The following is a 21745-nucleotide window of genomic DNA, read 5'->3' as shown; positions in this document are numbered from 1 at the left end:
CCCACTACTGAGGCAGTTCCTAGAACTTTGTTGAGGACTCTCTTCTTCACAGATAACAGCACAATTAGCCTTGCATGCTATACACTATGGGGGATACCCCATATCCTGTGTCAGGCCTAAGTATAGGGACTCGGATCAGAGGAAATCTATGGAGGTTAAGAGGAGGAATCTTTCCTCTAGACCACTGTTTCTCAACATTTTTGATACCAGAGACAGGCTTGCTGCCTTCCTAAACTATATCAGAGAAATCTCAGGGACCGAGAAGGAGGCTGCCATGGACGGGCACTGGCATCGGTCCAAGGACCGACCGGTCATTGTGAAACACTTTTCTGGACAACAGAACAGAAGGACAGCCACTCTGTTCCTGCCCCTGTATGCTCAGAGCTCTAACAGCCTCTGTACTGCTTGTGGCCTTCCCTGTCTGTGAGGGAAGAATAGCCACTGGGTCTGCAGAGCCATAGATCCATCAACCTGCCCCCAAAATTTCTGCTGTGGTATGGGCCCTCAGTGACTATGGGCGAGAGGGCAGTATTCTCCCTTAAAAGAGGAATTTTAGTTGGCAATTTTGTATAGAGCTTACTTTTATCATTATTTATATTGTGGTAGCATCTAGAGCCCCATTCATACACTGTTGTACAAACACAGAACAGAAAGATGATCTCTGCTACCACGAAGCTTACATATTAGTTAAGAAAAAAAAAACAAAAAAAAACAACTTTGCTCTTAAGGTCTTGCATTGTTCACTACCTCATATGGTCAAAAATATAATATAATAAATCCTTCACTCTCTATACTCCACACATCAATCCTTACATGCTTGTCTAAATCTCTCCTAGATATGGCAATTCAATAGCTTGTAGTGAGGAGAGACTGGAGGAAAACCCATGACAGAGGGCAAATCCAGCAGCAGAAACAAGAAGTGAGAGTGTCATCTACAATGAAGAAGAAATATACTGTAATAAGAGAAGAGACAGACAGCTTCCCAGAGCAGGAGTAAACAGGTGAGACGCTAAGGAATGTTGTGTGTGTAATTTGCTGTGTTAGCAGAAATAGCAGTTATGATGGAAGGTGAAAAAATACAGAAATATTTTCATGTACTCCTGCTGAACTGGAAAAAAAGACTTCTTATTCCCAGCTCTTCTAGGATAATGCAGTCTAATAAACAAATAATGCCAATTTGCATGTATACAGCAACTCTCCTCTGAGGATCTTGAAGCAATTTACAAATAAATATAAATATATATTTCTTAAACTTCAATGATGCTAGCCTGATTCAATGTGAGAAAAGTAAGTATAATACAGCTATTTCTTATAGCTCAGACCCAGAAAGATTACAGTACTATCAGCCTTATATCTGAAACAGACTGGTACAGTGGATGCTTAACATACCTGGCACATGTTAACTTTTCATTGATTTCAGAACAAGGTGAAAATGGCTAGGTGTCAACAAAGTTGTTGGTTCTAGCTCAAATTCTTCATGGTTTGAGACCGATGACTCTGAGACACCAACTCTCTCTTCATGTTATACCATGACACCAAGAGCACGTGAACCGCCCAAGCTGAAGTTGAAGTCACAGAGATTAGTGTCATAAGTGCTCAGCAACGCAAGAGCTGTGCACTTGGGCCAATACTGTCTCCTTCTAAAAACAACCACCACCCAAGCGTAGTCATCATTTTTACTGAGGAAATGAGTGCACGTGTAGTGTTGCAAGTTACTTCCATGTGTCTCCATTCTTTCAGGTATTCCATGCAAATATCCATTCTCCCTGACCCCATGAACATGTCAGTAAGACTTCTTATGTGAGCTACATGAAAAGGGGCACTTGAGGAAATGAAAGGGATCAAACACAGTTTAAAAAAAAAAAAAAAGATTCACTTGATTTTTTTTTTAAAACAATTTCAGGATACGGTGTCTGTATGTAAGTAAAAGAAATACTAGTGGGTATATTTGCCAAATTTTAGCATGTTGTGAATTAGAACTGATCCAAAAGCCAAATTGATAACATTAGTGACAAAAGTTCCTGATGGAAAGGTATAACTTTTTTTACACCAGCTAGGAAGCAAGTGAATATATTTGTATTATATATATATATATATATATATATATATATATATATATAAACTATATTTGCTAGTTTTCCCTCCTGCATGTACATTGTGGTAGAGGCTTGGGCCTGTTGTTTTTAATCCTATCATGAGCCCTCCATTCCCTGGAGGCTTGGAAGTCTGTGTTGATTTGCATTGTCTGCTGACCTACTGGCAAGCCATGCTGGCTTGTGTAATTATTGGGGTACCTCTATTTTCACTGGGGTGGCAGGAAAGGTTACAAATACCTTCAGTACAGAGGCTTAAACAGTTGCAGTTCAAAGTAAGCAGTAATAGTTCCTGGGTCCCTGGCAGTCCAATTGAGAGGCAGGGCTTTTCCTGCCTAGTGCCTGGAGTGCCCTCTTCAGTCCAGTCTTCACTCAAGCAAATAAGCATTTGTGGGTTTCCAAGCCAGGCTCAGTAAGTGTCTCTCACTGGTGCCCCTTTGCACTGGTTCCCTGCCCAGCTGCTGCTGCTTCCCCATAGGTCCCACATAGACCTGCACCCAGCTGTGATATCCGGCAGTCACAGCATCATGTCCCACACAAAACTTTGTTCATAGTTCCTGGGGCTTCTCTCCAGCTCCCTGTTCCCACATGGCTCACTCCCAAACAGAGTCTGGCCACTTCCTGGTTCAGGATCTTTCTTCTTTTCCCTTTATCTGTAGACCCCTGCTTTGTAGATCCATCACACTTGCTTGTTGCACACGCCTGCTTCAATCCCTTAGATTCAGGGATATGAGAAAAGATGACACATTATATATATATATATATATATATATATATAAAAGATTATATTTGTGGAAAGATCCAGCTGGGTCCTTCTCCTATATCAAGATGTTACCATTGTGCTATCACTGAAACTACCTTAAATGGTACTTGTGCTCCTAACTCACTTTGGGAGTGTTTGAAAATCTCACCCATTGTCTACAATGCTAGCAGTCAGTGTCTCAGTGTCACACACCAACTCTCTAGCACCTGTACTCACTGGTCTAAAGGAAATCTTTAGAAAGAAATCTAGAGGATTTGGAAATAAAAAAAACCCCTTCAAACTCATATTTAGCAAAACCAGTTCTTATTCATAACTGTTACTTTGGGCACTGATCCTCTGAGCAGGCGGGTGAGTGCCGAACCCTGTGCCTGCATGGAGTTTCACTGACTTCACTGGGACCCTTTGCAGGACAAGAGCCCACAGTTTTGCAGCTACTTGAGATAGGGTTTTTATGTTTTACCATAAGAAATTACTAGAGAAATTTATTGGCAGGGGAACAGCATTATAAATAGGGTTTATTTATTTATTTGTGTACAAGGGAGAGAGGTGGTGAGAAAATAGCTGCTTCACTCTCAGATGCCTGGTCTGAGATGCCGTGTGAACTCTTTTTGATAAACTAATTAGGTGTTTGGTTATTTCCTTTTTCAGCCAAAATGACAAAACAGAACTTCCTATATAAAGAACTGATTAGTTTCCAGTCCCAAGTCATTTGTCAGTTTGTGGTTTTATAACTGTACCTGTTGCGGTTTCCAAACTGAGAGCTGCTTGGAGCCAGTAAAATCCTGTGATGTAAACCCTCTAAATATAAACACTGAATAAGCACATCTGACTTTATTCCTTGGAATAACCACTAGTGTATTTGGGAGGTAGGGGTGCAGACAACCAGAATAAATTTTCTCTTCTGCTTTGTCTCTCTTCTCATCCCCGCCTACATCTGTGGTTTTGCGCCTCTCCTTGCAGTCCCTCTATTTAGATTGCATTGTTCTAAAGCGTCTTCCTATAGATTTCCCTGCTTCTGATGCTATAAACTTTGTTAATTGGAACTATACAATTCTGGAGACACACACCAAAAATATGTCAATGGATTTAATTGGAGTTAGGTACCTATACACTTTTGAAAATTCCACAAGGCGACTATCTGCCTAAATACCTTTGAAAATCTGACCCTAAAATAGTTGCTAAAGATCACATAGAAAGTCAGTGGCAGAGGGAGAAACTGAACCCAGTTGTCTCAAATCATCAGCTAGTACCCTGACCACTGGACCATATTTCCTCTCTAGGATATAAGTGTTCTGTGGACAAGGACAGACATATTAGAAATTGAAACAAAAATATTATTGGAAACATTCACATGGATAGACTTAGCATTTCTCTACCAAGGACCTACAAAAGCAAAGAGATAGGCTAGATGGCCTGACAGAAATGTGGAGGCAGCTGACCCTGCATCAGAGGGAGATATCTGCACATTGAGGACTAACGGGGAGGAACTGGTAGTGAATCTGAAGGTGGAAGGCAATTTGGGTGCAAGTGATCTTAAAAAAAGATAGATTTCATGATTCTAAAGAAAGGAAGGCATGAAAGCAGCAGAATAAGGACAATGGACTTCAAAAAAGCAGACATTAAACTCAGGGAACTGGTAGGTAAAGTCCCATGGGAAGAAAACTAAGGTGAAAAGGAGTTCAGGAGAGCTGGCAGTTTCTCACAGAGACAATATTAAAGGTGCAACAGCAAACTATCCTAACGTAAAGTAAAGATGGGAAGAATAGTTAGAGGCTAATATGGCTACATCAGGAGCTCTTTAAATGACCTGAAAATCAAAATGAATCCTACAAATAGTGGAAACATGGACAAATGGCTAAGGAGGAGTACAAAAGAATAGCAAAAGCATGTACAGACAAAATCAGAAAGGCCAAGGCGCAAAATAGTTACACCTTGCAAAAAGGCAAGAAGAAGAGGTTCTATAAATAGATTAGGAGCAAGAGAAGATAAAGTAAAGCATAGGTCCTCTACTTAGCAGGGAAGCAGAGCTAACAACTGATGACACCAAGAAAGGGTGAGGTGTTTAATACCTATTTTGCTTCAGTCTTCACTAAAAAGATTAAGGGTGACCAGATATTCAACATAATCAATATTAACAAACATGAGGGAAGGAACACAAGATAAAATCGGAAAAGAACAGGTTAAATAATATTTAGATAAGTTAGATATATTCAAATTGGGAAGGTCTGATGAAATTCATTCCAGCTGAAGCAATCTTGGGACTGTTAGTGATTATCTTTGAGAATTCATGGAGAATGGGTGAGGATCCATAGGATTGCAGAAGGGCAAACAAAGGCGACTCAGGAAACTATAAAATAATCAGCCTAACTTCAATACCTGGAAATTATTAAACCATCAATTTGCAACCACCTAGAAACCACCTAATTTCCTTCTTTGACTGGGTTACTGGCCTAGTGCAATAGGGGGAAAACAGTAGACACTATACATTTGGGTTTTAATAAGGCTTTTGATACAGTCCTACATGACAGTCTCATAAGCAAACTACAGAAATATGGTCTAGATGAAATTACTACACTGTGGGTGCACAGTTGATTGAAAAACCATACTCAAAGTGCAGTTATTAATGATCACTGTCAAACTGGAGGGGGGGGGGAGTATCTAATGGAGTACCATGGGGTCGATCCTGGGCCTGGTACTATTCAATATTTTCATTAATGACTTGGATAATGAGAGTATACTTATAAAATTTACAACCCTTCAATTTGACATATGCCAGTAAACAAACCTTCCCTCTGCCTTCAACTAGCATACAACCTCCTTCCCATTTGACCAATCTCTCTGCAAGTTCATCCATAAGACCCCCCCTCACATTGCCCTCACCAGCTGTTAAAGCCTCTCTCGACTTCCTGACAAGTACCCGATCTTCTGCTGTACTACATTTCCCCTGTTTAAAAATAGAGAGGATATCATATTTACTTATACTATAGTGAACACTAGCACACCACTACATATGTAACCATCTTCTTCTCTTTTCTTATCCATGGGAAGAGTTCAATATTGCATACTGTATATCTGATCCATGAGATCATATACACAGAAAATATCCTTTTGTCACCTTCTGCATGCAGTAGGTTACCGTATCAATGAACAATGTCTGTTACTGTATTTGAGATAGGGTGTCATTTAAAATATACATATTTGTGTGTGTGTGTAGATTGTAATACAAGGAAGGGGCCACACTCCTATTATCTCATATGAATTACTACATCCACATATTAATGTTTGGGCATTAAACATAGGTTCCCTCCATGTAACCACTCGACTGCTCATTAATCAACATTAATCAAGCCAATGACACTCTTGTTAAGAATAATGGAGCTCTTTCGTCATTGCAGTAACCCAGTTCCCTTTAGAGTTGAGGGTCCTGAAGGAGCGATCACTTAGAAGAGAGCTAAGATACAGACTCTGTTACTTTTATTATTTTAACCAATCTTCCAGTTCTCATGGGAAATTAGCTTATTAGAGCAGAGCACTGGAGCCATATTGTATTTCTGTCACTGATGCTGGAGTTATTATGTAATGACCCTGGCTTTGGAAAAGTCATCATTTTATCCTCTTCTACATTCTGGTTCAAAGTAAACAAATTAAATTACATATCTCATCCCAGCCCCCTTCCTTCTTTCTGGCCTTGAGAGGCTTCTTTATATAAAGTAACAACAACAACCACCTTTAAAATAATTTATGAGTGTAATATTTAAGTGCAGTATTTATGAAAAATCTTCTCAGATACCCCTCCACAACACTAAAAACATTAGCTAAGCCAGAATACCCCTCATAGTCACTGTAGGCTTAGCATGTTAGCAGAGAAATCCTTCAGACCTACCTTGACTCAGTGAGCTTCTAGGGTATTCACAAAACTACATATATTCTACAACAGAAAAATAAAAAGGGCTTCTTAAGAAACCTTGGGGTAATAATTCTGTCATTATGACCTAGGTAAGGTCATAAAAGGCTAAAACCCTTACTTTTCTTCATGAAGATTTGCTTGTTGTAATTGCATCTATATGTGCAGCCTCTATTTGTGACGGGTGCAGTCAGAACCTTGTCTGGCTCATTTAATTACTTCTCTGCTTGTATTTTGGCAGTGGGTTTGGGGAAATCTGTTAATTTGCTATATTAAGAGTATCCCATCCCATTAGAGTGTCCATGAGTTTCAAATTCATTTCCTGGAAGAATCTATGTAGGTACAACTAACTCCACTGAATGTTCATAGAAAAAAAAAAGTCCAAAATTTGAAGCAAATTCATTTTTAAATTCTGATGAATACTTGCAGAACATCCTCCCCAGCATTTGCCCAGCTCTAGTAACATGCTGGAAAAGATCTTTAGGTTACATTTGGAACAAACATGCGAGTAATTCAGCTTCATTTACTTATTCAGCCTTTCATAGTAGCAGCCGTGTTAGTCTGTATTCGCAAAAAGAAAAGGAGTACTTGTGGCACCTTAGAGACTAACAAATTTATTCGAGCATAAGCTTTCGTATGAAGAGAGCTGTAGCTCACGAAAGCTTATGCTCTAATAAATTTGTTAGTCTCTAAGGTGCCACAAGTACTCCTTTTCTTTTTATTCAGCCTTGGGTTTCTTCTTGTTTTTGAGGGAATTGTGACTGCTTACCTAAAGACAGACACATGAAACAATGTTTCACAGCATGAGTTGCCACCACTCCATAGTCTGACCACAATTACCAGTACAACTACCCAATTCTGATGCATAGTGGGCCTCCTGTGCCCACTGAGAAGGGTGGAGCATTTGGCCACAAAGGAACAATTCTCTGCAATGCAGAACCATATTTATTATATTCCTAAACCGCTTGTTATCATTTTATCTAAGTGCCAATACACACAACAAAAGAGAGGAGTCCAATGCTAACATCCAGTTAAATTTCTCACTGTAATCTTTGTTTTCAAAATAAAAAGTCACTTTGAGAGATGCTCAGTTATTACGAATGGCTACATTTCCAACCAACCTATGCATTTTGCTGCATTGCAACTGAGTGGAACGCAATGTACGGTTAGTATCTTTCTCTTGTACAGAAGATGGATGTGCTCTTATGTTTTCTTTCCTCCTTTGACCTAACCTCAGAACTGTACATAAAGAGTCTGCTTTTCAGTAACCCTGAATGGGATCATCACTCATATGTCAAGAAATGGCATTCGTATTTGAGACACTGTACCAAGAGTTGTGGTGGGTTACAGCAGAACAGAGAAACTAGCACATTCCCTGTATTATTCTAAGAAGCAGCTGTGTATTTATGCCTTCTTATGCAATAAGCATGCAATTATGGCATGTAGTGAGTAAGCACCTGAGGAAGGCCTGGTATTTCACAATAACTTCACATCCTGAAATAGCTTACTAAAAAATATGGTTTGGCTTTGAAAAAATAATATTTCACCCTTCTGTCATCACCTTTGGGGGACAGACATTTTGAGTCTTATGAGTAAGTGTTGTTTTAATTAAGATCATTTTGCTGAGGTTAAATACAGTTCTGAGACAGTCTATATTAGCTTAGTGTCCACAGCAGTGCTCAAACTGTGAATACTCCAGATTTTAGAGTAGTTACCAACGTATTACAGACCCACAAATATAGACATGTTAGAAAATATATTTGACACCCTGGTTATGATAATCTCACCTCCTAAGAAGGAATAGTTTTAGTAATCTGAGGAAGAAAAATATTTTAAAGGTGAAGGAGAAGAAATGTGCAGACCTCCTCTTTTCCTGCCCAGTAGACATTATCACCACCACACCCTTCGCAATGGAACTGAAGAGGCTCTGCTGATGAGGGAACTCCACAGGCATGTGAGTGAGTAACGGATTTACCCATAAGGTTATGAGACTGTCTATATTTAAAGAAAATATAGTAAAAATACACATCTTTTCATCAACTGATGTTTTTTTGAAGAAAAACTTACAGATCGCCATAGACCAGGCCATATATCTGTGCCATGCTCTGATGATAGACCCCTCGCAGGATAATTAATAGCAGAATCACAACGAAAGCTGGAAGGCCCCAACTCAAAAGGAAGAAAATCAGATAGCGCCGCTGTGTGTGTTCATCATTCATCACCAGGACATACCAGAAATTAATAGCCTAAGGAATAACACAGATCATTAAATCAGCAGGGTTTAGAGAATAATTAACCTTTCCATCAAATAAAACATTCAGAAAGGCAGACTATACACTTTTGAATCCATATCTATGTTTTCCTCAGCATCAATATTTGTTCCCCTTTTCCCCCCTCAAATAACCAGAAGAGGTTGGTTGCCCAGGAAGTAGGGTTACTTTTGTGGTTCGGTTAAGCTTGAGATTAGCCTGCCGGAAGGAAATACATCCAAGTTAGCCCAACATAAAGCCAGTTTCTGCACTGAAAAAACCTGGTTTTCCTGAGCTTCTACAGACTCACCTGGAACACTGACACACAATTTTGCAAAATCTGATCTCTCCTGAGCTGTGTCTCTGTATCTTTTTACAGGATATGCAGCAAGCTGCTTCTACAGTTCTGCTTATGAACTTGATAAGGAAGTGTCATTCAAATTGTATTTTAATGTAATGTACACAGTGACAGTGAAGAAATTCAGATCACAGATACTGCACAGATGACAGAAAGAGTGCCATGAAGCAAAACAGAGACACATGGTCTACGTGTAGACTATTCTGGACTCTAGAAGAATCGTGATTTCTGCAAAGGTATCAGTTGGTCTGAGGACTGAATAATTTTTCTTTGGTTGTAAATAGTTAACCTGGCCCATTCACTTTTCAGATGAACTGGGAGGAAACTTCATGAGGAGAATCTCACTGAGTTTTCTTTTCCTTTGGCTTACTCTGATAGTCTTTCCACATGTTGGGGTAATGCGGGTCACTGTTCTTTGTTTGGGGTAAAGAAATATAGAAAGCATGCTTGGTATTTGTGAACAGGTTCCCTTTTCCTCTGCTTCTTCACCAAACATAGTGGAGATGAATTTTTACTGTTTGAGAAAGCAAATGCTTGACCATTCTCTTCCAGTTGGATTAATGGAACTGGTGAAATCCGCATACATCTAGGCAGACATATGTAAGGATTCTGGGTTATATGAACTATTGAGGAAAACTCATGGGAGGAAAACTCAAAAAAAAAAAAAGGAAGAATGCAATTAGTATAAAAAGTTGAGAAACAGAATGCAAATAAATAAATAAACTGAAGCATGTGTTCACATCAATCATTCAGGTAATCATTCAGGTTTTTTTAAAGTTCAGCTCATTATAATCAAACAAAATAATCCAGGGACATACAAAATCTCTCTGACCTAAAATGATCGAGTAGCATACTAGAGGTCTTCTGAGAATACAGCTAAAATGAGACATTAAACACCTCAAACAAACCGCTAAAATTTTGCAGCATGCAAAAGTACAATAGCGTAGAAGATATTTTCCAACACCAACCACTTTGTTTTACTTTCATAGGGAAGATAGTGCAAATTAGCCAGGATGTGAAATTAAATAGCTATCCTTCACTCCCCAGGTGGAGAATCTTATCATTTACTAAGGCTATGTCTACACTACGAAATTAGGTCGAATTTATGGAAGTCGGTTTTGTAGAAAGCATTTTTATACAGTCGATTGTGTGTGTCCCCACACAAATGCTCTAAGTGCATGTAGTCGGCAGAGTGTGTCCACAGTACCAAGGCAACCTTGACTTCCGGAGCATTGCACTATGAGTAGCTATCCCACAGTTCCCGCAGTCTCCGCCGCCCATTTGAATTCTGGATAGAAATCCCAGTGCCTGATGGGGCTAAAACATTGTCACATGTGGTGACCCAGTGGTTCTGGGTACATATCGTCAGGCCCCCCCTTCCCTCCGTGAAAGCAAGGGCAGACAATTGTTTTGCGCCTTTTTTCTGGAGTTACCTGTGCAGATGCCATACCACGGCAAGCATGGAGCTCGCTCAGCTAACTGTTACCTTATGTCTCCTGGGTGCTGGCAGACGCGGCAATGCATTGCTACACAGCAATAGTTTATTGCCTTTTGGCAGCAGACAGTGCAGTATGATTGGTAGCCATCGTTGACGTAGTCCAGGGTGCTCTTTTAACCAACCTCGATGAGGTGGGGGTGCCTGGGAAAACATGGGAGCGATTCAGCCAAGTCATTTCCCTTTTAAGTTTTGTTTCATGGCGATTCAGTCGTACCAGCAGTGCACTGTCTTTTAATCTGCAGCCAGCAGAAGACGATGGCCAGCAGTCATACTGCACCGTCTTCTGCCAAGCACCCAGGAGAGGATGATGGCTAGTGGTTGTACTGCACAGTCTGCTGCCAGCAAGATGTATAAAGATAGATGAAGTGGATCAAAACAAGAAATAGACCAGATTTGTTTTGTATTTATTTTCTCCTCCCTCCCTCCTTGAAATCAACAGCCTGCTAAACCCAGTTTTGAGTTCTAACCTTGAGGTTTTGAGTTCTATCCTTGAGGGGGCCATTCTATTTCTTGCAAAGCCACCCCCTTTGTTGATTTTAATTCCTTGTAAGCCAACCCTGTAAGCCATGTCATCAGTCACCCCTTCCTCCATCAGAGCAATGGCAGACAATCGTTCCGCGCCTTTTTTCTGTGCAGACGCCATGCCATGGCAAGCCTGGAGCCCGCTCAGATCACTTAGCAATTAGGAGCACATTAAACACTACACGCATTATCCAGCAGTATATGGAGCACTAGAACCTGGCAAAGCGAAACCGGGCGAGTAGGTGACATCAGTGCGGTGACAAGAGTGATGAGGACAGGGACACAGACTTCTCTCAAAGCATGGGCCCTGGCAACGCGAGCATCATGGTGCTAATGGGGCAAGTTCATGCGGTGGAACGTTGATTCTGGGCTCGGGATACAAGCACAGACTGGTGGGACCGCATAGTGTTGTGGGTCTGGGATGATTCCCAGTGGCTGTGAAACTTACGCATGCGTAAGGGCACTTTCATGGAACTTTGTGACTTGCTTTCCCTGCCCTGAGGCGCAAGAATACCAAGATGAGAGCAGCCCTCACAGGTGAGAAGCGAGTGGCAACAGCCCTGTGGAAGCTTGCAATGCAAGACAGTTACCGGTCAGTCGGGAATCAATTTGAAGTGGGCAAATCTACTATAGGGGCTGCTATGATGCAAGTAGCCAACACAATCAAAGATCTGCCAATATCAAGGGTAGCGACCCTGGGAAATGTGCAGGTCATAGTGGATGGCTTTGCTGAAATGGGATTCCCTAATTGTGGTGGGGCCATGATGGAACCCATATCCCTATCTTGGCACCAGAGCACCAAGCCAGAGAGTACATAAACCGCAAGGGGTACTTTTCAAGAGTGCTGCAAGCACTGGTGGATCATAAGGGACGTTTCACAAACATCAACGTGGGATGGCCGGGAAAGGTACATGACACTCGCACCTTCAGGAACTCTGGTCTGTTTCAAAAGCTGCAGGAAGGGACTTTCTTTCCAGACCAGAAACTAACCGTTGGGGATGTTGAAATGCCTATAGTTATCCTTGGGGACCCAGCCTACCCCTTAATTCCATCGCTCATGAAGCAGTACACAAGCAGCCTGGACAGTAGTCAGGAGCTGTTCAACTACAGGCTGAGCAAGTGCAGAATGGTGATTGAATGTGCATTTGGACATTTAAAAGCACGCTGGTGCAGTTTACTGACTCCATTAGACCTCAGCGAAACCAATATTCCCATTGTTATTACTGCTTGCTGTGCGCTCCACAATATCTGTAAGAGTAAGGGGGAGACGTTTATGTCAGGGTGGGAGGTTGAGGCAAATCGCCTGGCCGCTGGTTACGCACAGCCAGACACCAGGGTGGTTAGAAGAGCACAGGAGGGCACAGTGCGCATCAGAGAAGCTTTGAAAACCAGTTTCATGACTGGCCAGGCTACGGTGTGAAAGGTCTCTGTTTCTCCTTGATGAAACCCCCCGCCCCTTGGTTCACTCTACTTCCCTGTAAGCTAACCACCCTCCCCTCCTCCCTTTGATCACCACTTGCAGAGGCAATAAAGTCATTATTGCTTCACATTCATGCATTCTTTATTAATTCAATCACACAAATAGGGGGATAACTACCAAGGTAGTCCAGGAGGGTGGTGGAGGAGAGAAGCACGAGGAGGGGTGGTGGAGGAGTGAAGGACAAGGCCACACAGCACTTTAAAAGTTTAAAACTTTAAAACTTATTGAATGCCAGCCTTCTGTTGCTTGGGCAATCCTCCAGGGTGGAGTGGCTGGGTGGCCGGAGGCCCCCCCACTGCATTCTTAGGCGTCTGGGTGAGGAGGCTATGGAACTTGGGGAGGAGGGCGGTTGGTTACAGAGGGGCTGTAGCGGTGGTCTGTGCTCCAGCTGCCTTTCCTGCAGCTCAACCATATGCTGGAGCATATTAGTTTGATCCTCCAGCAGCCTCAGCATTGAATCTTGCCTTTTCTCATCACGCTGCCACCTTTCAGCTTTAGCCCTCTCTTCAACCCACCACTTACTCTCCTCAGCCCGCTACCTCTCCTCCCAGTCATAGAATCATAGAATCATAGAATATCAGGGTTGGAAGGGACCCCAGAAGGTCATCTAGTCCAACCCCCTGCTCAAAGCAGGACCAAGTCCCAGTTAAATCATCCCAGCTAGGGCTTTGTCAAGCCTGACCTTAAAAACCTCTAAGGAAGGAGATTCTACCACCTCCCTAGGTAACGCATTCCAGTGTTTCACCACCCTCTTAGTGAAAAAGTTTTTCCTAATATCCAATCTAAACCTCCCCCATTGCAACTTGAGACCATTACTCCTCGTTCTGTCATCTGCTACCATTGAGAACAGTCTAGAGCCATCCTCTTTGAAACCCCCTTTCAGGTAGTTGAAAGCAGCTATCAAATCCCCCCTCATTCTTCTCTTCTGCAGACTAAACAATCCCAGCTCCCTCAGCCTCTCCTCATAAGTCATGTGCTCTAGACCCCTAATCATTTTCGTTGCCCTTCGTTGTACTCTTTCCAATTTATCCACATCCTTCCTGTAGTGTGGGGCCCAAAACTGGACACAGTACTCCAGATGAGGCCTCACCAGTGTCGAATAGAGGGGAACGATCACGTCCCTCGATCTGCTCGCTATGCCCCTACTTATACAACCCAAAATGCCATTGGCCTTCTTGGCAACAAGGGCACACTGCTGACTCATATCCAGCTTCTCGTCCACTGTCACCCCTAGGTCCTTTTCCGCAGAACTGCTGCCGAGCCATTCGGTCCCTAGTCTGTAGCGGTGCATTGGATTCTTCCATCCTAAGTGCAGGACCCTGCATTTATCCTTATTGAACCTCATTAGATTTCTTTTGGCCCATCCTCCAATTTGTCTAGGTCCTTCTGTATCCTATCCCTCCCCTCCAGCGTATCTACCACTCCTCCCAGTTTAGTATCATCCGCAAATTTGCTGAGAGTGCAATCCACACCATCCTCCAGATCATTTATGAAGATATTGAACAAAACGGGCCCCAGGACCGACCCCTGGGGCACTCCACTTGACACCGGCTGCCAACTAGACATGGAGCCATTGATCACTACCCGTTGAGCCCGACAATCTAGCCAGCTTTCTACCCACCTTATAGTGCATTCATCCAGCCCATACTTCCTTAACTTGCTGACAAGAATGCTGTGGGAGACCGTGTCAAAAGCTTTGCTAAAGTCAAGAAACAATACATCCACTGCTTTCCCTTCATCCACAGAACCAGTAATCTCATCATAAAAGGCGATTAGATTAGTCAGGCATGACCTTCCCTTGGTGAATCCATGCTGACTGTTCCTGATCACTTTCCTCTCCTCTAAGTGCTTCAGGATTGATTCTTTGAGGACCTGCTCCATGATTTTTCCAGGGACTGAGGTGAGGCTGACCGGCCTGTAGTTCCCAGGATCCTCCTTCTTCCCTTTTTTAAAGATGGGCACTACATTAGCCTTTTTCCAGTCATCCGGGACTTCCCCCGTTCGCCACGAGTTTTCAAAGATAATGGCCAAGGGCTCTGCAATCACAGCCGCCAATTCCCTCAGCACTCTCGGATGCAATTCGTCCGGCCCCATGGACTTGTGCACGTCCAGCTTTTCTAAATAGTCCCTAACCACCTCTATCTCTACAGAGGGCTGGCCATCTCTTCCCCATTTTGTGTTGCCCAGCACAGCAGTCTGGGAGCTGACCTTGTTAGTGAAAACAGAGGCAAAAAAAGCATTGAGTACATTAGCTTTTTCCACATCCTCTGTCACTAGCTTGCCTCCCTCATTCAGTAAGGGGCCCACACTTTCCTTGGCTTTCTTCTTGTTGCCAACATACCTGAAGAAACCCTTCTTGTTACTCTTGACATCTCTTGCTAGCTGCAGCTCCAGGTGCGATTTGGCCCTCCTGATATCTTTCCTACATGCCCGAGCAATATTTTTATACTCTTCCCTGGTCATATGTCCAAGCTTCCACTTCTTGTAAGCTTCTTTTTTATGTTTAAGATCCGCTAGGATTTCACCATTAAGCCAAGCTGGTCGCCTGCCATATTTACTATTCTTTCGACTCATCGGGATGGTTTGTCCCTGTAACCTCAACAGGGATTCCTTGAAATACAGCCAGCTCTCCTGGACTCCCTTCCCTTTCATGTTAGTCCCCCAGGGGATCCTGGCCATCTGTTCCCTGAGGGAGTCAAAGTCTGCTTTCCTGAAGTCCAGGGTCCGTATCCTGCTGCTTACCTTTCTTCCCTGCGTCAGGATCCTGAACTCAACCAACTCATGGTCACTGCCTCCCAGATTCCCATCCACTTTTGCTTCCCCCACTAATTCTACCCGGTTTGTGAGCAGCAGGTCAAGAAAAGCGCTCCCCCTAGTTGGCTCCCCTAGCACTTGCACCAGGAAATTGTCCCCTACGCTTTCCAAAAACTTCCTGGATTGTCTATGCACCGCTGTATTGCTCTCCCAGCAGATATCAGGAAAATTAAAGTCACCCATGAGAATCAGGGCATGCGATCTAGTAGCTTCCGTGAGTTGCCGGAAGAAAGCCTCATCCACCTCATCCCCCTGGTCCGGTGGTCTATAGCAGACTCCCACCATGACATCACTCTTGTTGCACACACTTCTAAACTTAATCCAGAGACACTCAGGTTTTTCCACAGTTTCGTACCGGAGCTCTGAGCAGTCATACTGCTCCCTTACATACAGTGCTACTCCCCCACCTTTTCTGCCCTGCCTGTCCTTCCTGAACAGTTTATAACCATCCATGACTGTACTCCAGTCATGTGAGTTATCCCACCAAGTCTCTGTTATTCCAATCACGTCATAATTCCTTGACATCACCAGGACCTCCAGTTCTCCCTGCTTGTTTCCAAGGCTTTGTGCATTTGTATATAAGCACTTGAGATAACCTGTTGATCGCCCCTCATTCCCAGTATGAGGCAGGAGCCCTCCCCTCACAGACCTTCCTGCCTGTGCTTCCTCCCGGTATCCCGCTTTCCCACTTACCTCAGGGCTTTGGTCTCCTTCCCCCGGTGAACCTAGTTTAAAGCCCTCCTCACTAGGTTAGCCAGCCTGCTGGCAAAGATGTTCTTCCCTCTCTTCGTAAGATGGAGCCCGTCTCTGCCCAGCACTCCTCCTTCATGGAACACCATCCCATGGTCAAAGAATCCAAAGCCTTCTCTCCGACACCACCTGCGTAGCCATTCGTTGACCTCCACGATTCGACGGTCCCTACCCAGGCCTTTTCCTTCCACGGGGAGGATGGACGAGAACACCACTTGCGCCTCCAACTCCTTTATCCTTCTTCCCAGAGCCACATAGTCCGCAGTGATCCGCTCAAGGTCATTCTTGGCAGTATCATTGGTGCCCACGTGGAGAAGCAGGAAGGGGTAGCGATCCGAGGGCTTGATGAGTCTCGGCAGTCTCTCCGTCACATCACGAATCTTAGCCCCTGGCAAGCAGCAGACTTCTCGGTTTTCCCGGTCAGGGCGGCAGATAGATGACTCAGTCATTTTGTGCTTTCCTGCAGTCTGACATTGTCTGCCTCCACGCATTCATCTGTGCTCTGTCAGTGTGGGAGGACAGCAAGAGCTCAGAGAACATTTCATTGCAAGTACTTTTTTTCGCCTTTTAATCTTCGCTAGCCTCTGGGAAGGAGAAGATCCTGTGATCCTTGAAACACATGCAGCTGGTGGAGAAAAAAAAGGGACGGGTATTTAAAATGACACATTTTATAGAACAATACACTCTTTCATGGTAAACCTTGCTGTTAACATTACATACATAGCACATGTGCTTTCGTTCCAAGGTCGCATTTTGCCTCCCCCCACCGCGTGGCTAGCCCCTCATCCCTCCCCCCTCCCCGTGGCTAACGGCAGGGAACATTTCTGTTCAGCTACAGGCAAACAGCCCAGCAGGAATGGGCACCTCTGAATGGCCTCTTAAAAAAAGCACCCTATTTCAACCAGGTGACCATGAAGGATATCACTCTCCTGAGGATAACACAGAGAGATAAAGAATGGATGTTGTTTGAACACCAGCAAACATACGCTGCAATGTTTTGTTCTACAATGATTCCCGAGTACGTGCTACGGGCCTGGAGTGGTAAAGTGTCCTACCATGGTGGACGGAATAAGGCTGCCCTCCCTAGAAACCTTTTGCAAAGGCTTTGGGAGTACACCCAGGAGAGCCACGAATGCCAGGGCAAATCAATCATTAAACATGCTTGCTTTTAAACCATGTATAATATTTTAAAAAGGTACACTCACCAGAGGTCCCTTCTCTGCCTGGCGCGTCCGGGAGGCAGCCTTGGGTGGGTTTGGGGGTTACTGGCTCCAGGGTAAGAAACAGTTCCTGGCTATCGGGAAAACTGGTTTCTCCACTTGCTTGCTGTGAGCTATCTACAATCTCATCATCATCATCATCATCCTCATCATCATCCTCGTCCCCAAAACCTGCTTCTGTGTTGCCTCCATCTCCATTGAAGGAGTCAAACAACATGGCTGAGATAGTGGTGGCTGAACCCCCTAAAATGGCATGCAGCTCATCATAGAAGCGGCATGTTTTGGGCTCTGACCCGGAGAGGCCGTTCGCCTCTCTGGTTTTCTGTTAGGCTTGCCTCAGCTCCTTAAGTTTCACACAGCACTGCTTCGGGTTCCTGTTATGGCCTCTGTCCTTGGGAGATTTTGACATGCCTTGGGAGATTTTGACAAATGTTTTGGCATTTCGAAAACTGGAATGGAGTTCTGAAAGCACGGATTCCTCTCCCCATACAGCGATCAGATCCCATATGTCCCATTCGGTCCATGCTGGAGCTCTTTTGCGATTCTGGGACTCCATCACGGTCACCTCTGCTGATGAGCTCTGCATGGTCACCTGCAGCTTGCCACGGTGGCCAAACAGGAAATTGAAATTCAAAAGTTCGCAGGCCTTTTCTTGTCTACCTGGCCAGTACATATGAGTTGAGAGTGCTGTCCAGAGCAGTCACAATGGAGCACTCTGGGATAGCTCCCAGTGGCCAATACTGTCTAATTGTGTCCACAATACCCCAAATTCGACCCGGCAAGGCCGATTTCAGCACTAATCCCCTTGTTGGGGGTGGAGTAGGGAAACCGATTTCAAGAGCCCTTTAAGTCTAAAAAAAAGGGCTTCGTCGTATGGATGGGTGCAGGGTTAAATCGATTGAATGTTGCTAAATTCAACCTCAACTCCTAATGTAGACCAAGGCTTAGAGTACTTTTGTGCAGCAATTAGATACTAGTGACAGCTGACTCAGGCTGGAGCCTGGGCTCTAGGACTCTGCAAGGTAGGAGGGTCCCAGAGCTCAGGCTGCAACCTGAGCCCCGGAAGTCTACACTGCAATGAAACAGCCCCGCAGCCTCAGCCCCAGGAGCCTAAGCCAGCTGGCACGGACCAGCCCTGGGTTTTTATTGCAGTGTAGATATACCCTTAGTGCAGAATCAAAGAATCCACATGAGAGTTGGCACAAAATAAATAGATATTCTGCACTAGTTATTCCAGGCTTTTTCTTCATGTAGACAAGCCCTTTATAAGGCCCTTATGCTATCCATATAGGTAGTCTTCTGTGTTGCGCATTTGGTGATCTATTTCTTTGCTTCATCTCAAATACTATACGAACTAGAGTTGGGCAAATAATTGATACAATGATTTTGGCCATTTTTTGGTTTACAGATGGTCTGTTAAGAGATTGCAAAATTTTGCAAAAAATGGATTTGTTGTTCAAAAATATTTGTGAATTTCTTCAGCCAAATTCTTGGCTTTCAGTTCATCCAAGTGGCTAACTGTGAATTCTACTATCAAATTTTCAATTTGTGCTGAGTGGGTTAGTTAAGTAAGTATTGTTAGTTAGTTATTTGGTATTGTTTCTGGTCTTACATATCTAATCGATGAAGAACGAATCTTGATTACATAATTCAAAATTATCACTTTGATTATTAGCAATTTGTTGTATGATCAGGGCACAAAAGAAAAAGTGTATGAATTTCATTAAAGGACAAAACAAAAATTACTACTTGTAAATTCAATTAAATGTTCTCCAAAAGGAAATGCTAAATGACTGAAAATGGATTTGAATATTTGTGCAAAGATTTTTCTATTTGCTGAGTTTTGTAATAACTCTTTCCCTCCCATTTTACTGCATTCAGTAGCTATACTCGATCCTTCTCTTTTTCCATCATATACAAAGGAAATTTCCTTGTTCTTAAAGGAAAGAGGGACTTCTTTATTCCATGAAATTAAAAGAACAGTAATATAGAACTGTTCTGTATAAATCTTCAAATTGTGTGGTTTTCTGGTCTTACTTAAGCCATGCTTCAGTACTAGTACGCTGAGAGTGTACTGATTTATTCCATTATATTTAGTTAGGGATCACTGATCCTGTTAATTCTGACTATTAGTTCAATTGTTCTCAGTCATGCAATTCAGATTGTTTTCTAAGAAGTCCTACCATATGTCCTTCCCATCCTTTGCTGTATTTGTTTAATCGTAGTTACCCATCTTATCTCATTTATCACATGGATGACACAAGTCCAGTGGTCTTTCCAAAGCTTTAAGAGAGACTGGCCAATTCACCATTTCCTGTGCAGTGACATTTTTATCTTGATAATTATAAACCTCTTGTCTTCAACTCCTTTTGGTGTACCAAAATTAAATCAATGAAGTACAAATAGTGGAGCTAATTTTAGCAAATCCTTTCCTGTTGCTATGCTATAACAATAACTAGTCCTCGAGAGGAATAAAATGTCCAGTCCATTTCTCAGTTGAAGAAACTAATGCAAGAACTATGAATGTTCTGAGGTGCAATACAAAACCATTATGCAGGAATAGAAAATCTTAATGAAACAATCCTAAACTTATGGAGGTTTTTCTTTTGCAATGAAACAAGCAATTGAAGCTACCTTTCAAGACTTAGACACATTTTATGTATGGATTTTTTTTTTAATGGGGTTATATGTGGGACTGTAGTCAGCAGGTACAGCTTATCAGGAAGGAGGCATTAGATATAGGCTTGCCAGTTTGGTGCACATAGCTTTATTTCCCTCAGCCCCCGCCCTGTTTTGGAACGGATGCATACATCTATATGAATGACTTTTGGCCTACTCACATGATTAAAAGTTAGGCATGTGCTTAAGTACCTTGCTGAAGCAGGACCTTGACTGCAAGTGGATTTATGGAAAAACAACCAGGCACAAATATGGCCAAAAAAATAAAAAGGAGAAACCCAAATACTACATTCATCTTGCTCCCACTGGTTTTACTCCACTGTAACTGCATTCTGTGGAGTTGCTCCAGATTTGCATTAGTTGAAATGTGATGAGAAGCAGGGCTTTGTATCATACATTTTCCCCACAATTCTCCAACTAGGAATTGGCTGTTATTTAGCTGATACAGATGAGAATTACAACATCTTAAACTAGTTTTAAAAAGTGTACAACTAAGTTACCAAAGGGGCAGCTTCTAATACATTATTCTTAATAAGATTTCTTATGGTAAAGCTTGAACAGGCACACTTTTACTTGTATGTGTCTGTCATACACAGGAACTGCTACCAAGGATTTGCCATGATCTACTGAGTGCCCTGGAACAAATACAGTACAGAACAACATGTCTAACGTATACTCATCAACCTACGCTCTGTTATCCCAAAGAACAAGCCACCCAACACACGTTGGCTCTTAAAATGCATACTGGTGGGTGTCAGTGGGTGGTGGCAGGATACACTAGTATGGCTTAAAACTTCTGTATATTAGGCAGCTATATGACTCAAAACACTTGGCCAAATTCACCCCCATTAATATATGGAGGAGGTTAGAGAGACAAGGTGGGTGAGGTAATATCTTTTATTGGACTAACTTCTGTTGGTGAGAGAGACAAGCTTTCGAGCTACATGGAGATCTTCCTCAGGTCTGTGGAGATGGTGTAATTTGCACCTGCCACTCTACCTCAGCCCTTTACACTCAAATAGGGCTCAGCCCTAAGAGTTTCCACCACCCTGTGACATATTTCCGTTCTTCCAGGAGCTCCACAGAAGTCCTGAGAACAGAAGCTGCTGAGGGTGTGTTCAATCAGAAACCCGAGCTGCTCTACCTACAATCCTGTTCTCAGGCCAGTACTGAAATATTAGGCTTTGCTTTGCAATATCAATAGTTTGGGGGAGTAACCCTTTAAATCCGAAAGTCTGACTCCTTCATCCTGTGTTTTCTAATGTTTTGAAAACTGTAGATTAACAAATGTAGATTATGTTCCAGATCTTCAGTTGGTGTAAATTGGTGTAGCTTCATTAAAGTAATGTGGATTATTAGCACAGCCTGCCTGGGCTACTGTCCACTAGTTTCAACAATTCATATCTGTATTTTAA

General features: G+C 42.9%; 1 protein-coding gene across 1 annotated transcript in view; it reads right to left on the bottom strand.

Moving 5' to 3' along the window:
• LOC119856288 (adhesion G-protein coupled receptor V1) overlaps positions 1–21745 on the bottom strand; it is a 336541-nt gene that overhangs the window by 95017 nt on the left and 219779 nt on the right. The window contains exon 63 of the mRNA XM_043514160.1: positions 8828–9006. Within this exon, the coding sequence (XP_043370095.1) occupies positions 8828–9006 (179 nt within the window). The remainder of the gene's footprint in view (positions 1–8827; positions 9007–21745) is intronic.

This window comes from Dermochelys coriacea, chromosome 5 (genome assembly GCF_009764565.3).
Source record: "Dermochelys coriacea isolate rDerCor1 chromosome 5, rDerCor1.pri.v4, whole genome shotgun sequence".
NCBI classification, from domain to species: domain Eukaryota; kingdom Metazoa; phylum Chordata; order Testudines; family Dermochelyidae; genus Dermochelys; species Dermochelys coriacea.
This window is presented reverse-complemented; position numbering and strand designations above follow the sequence as displayed.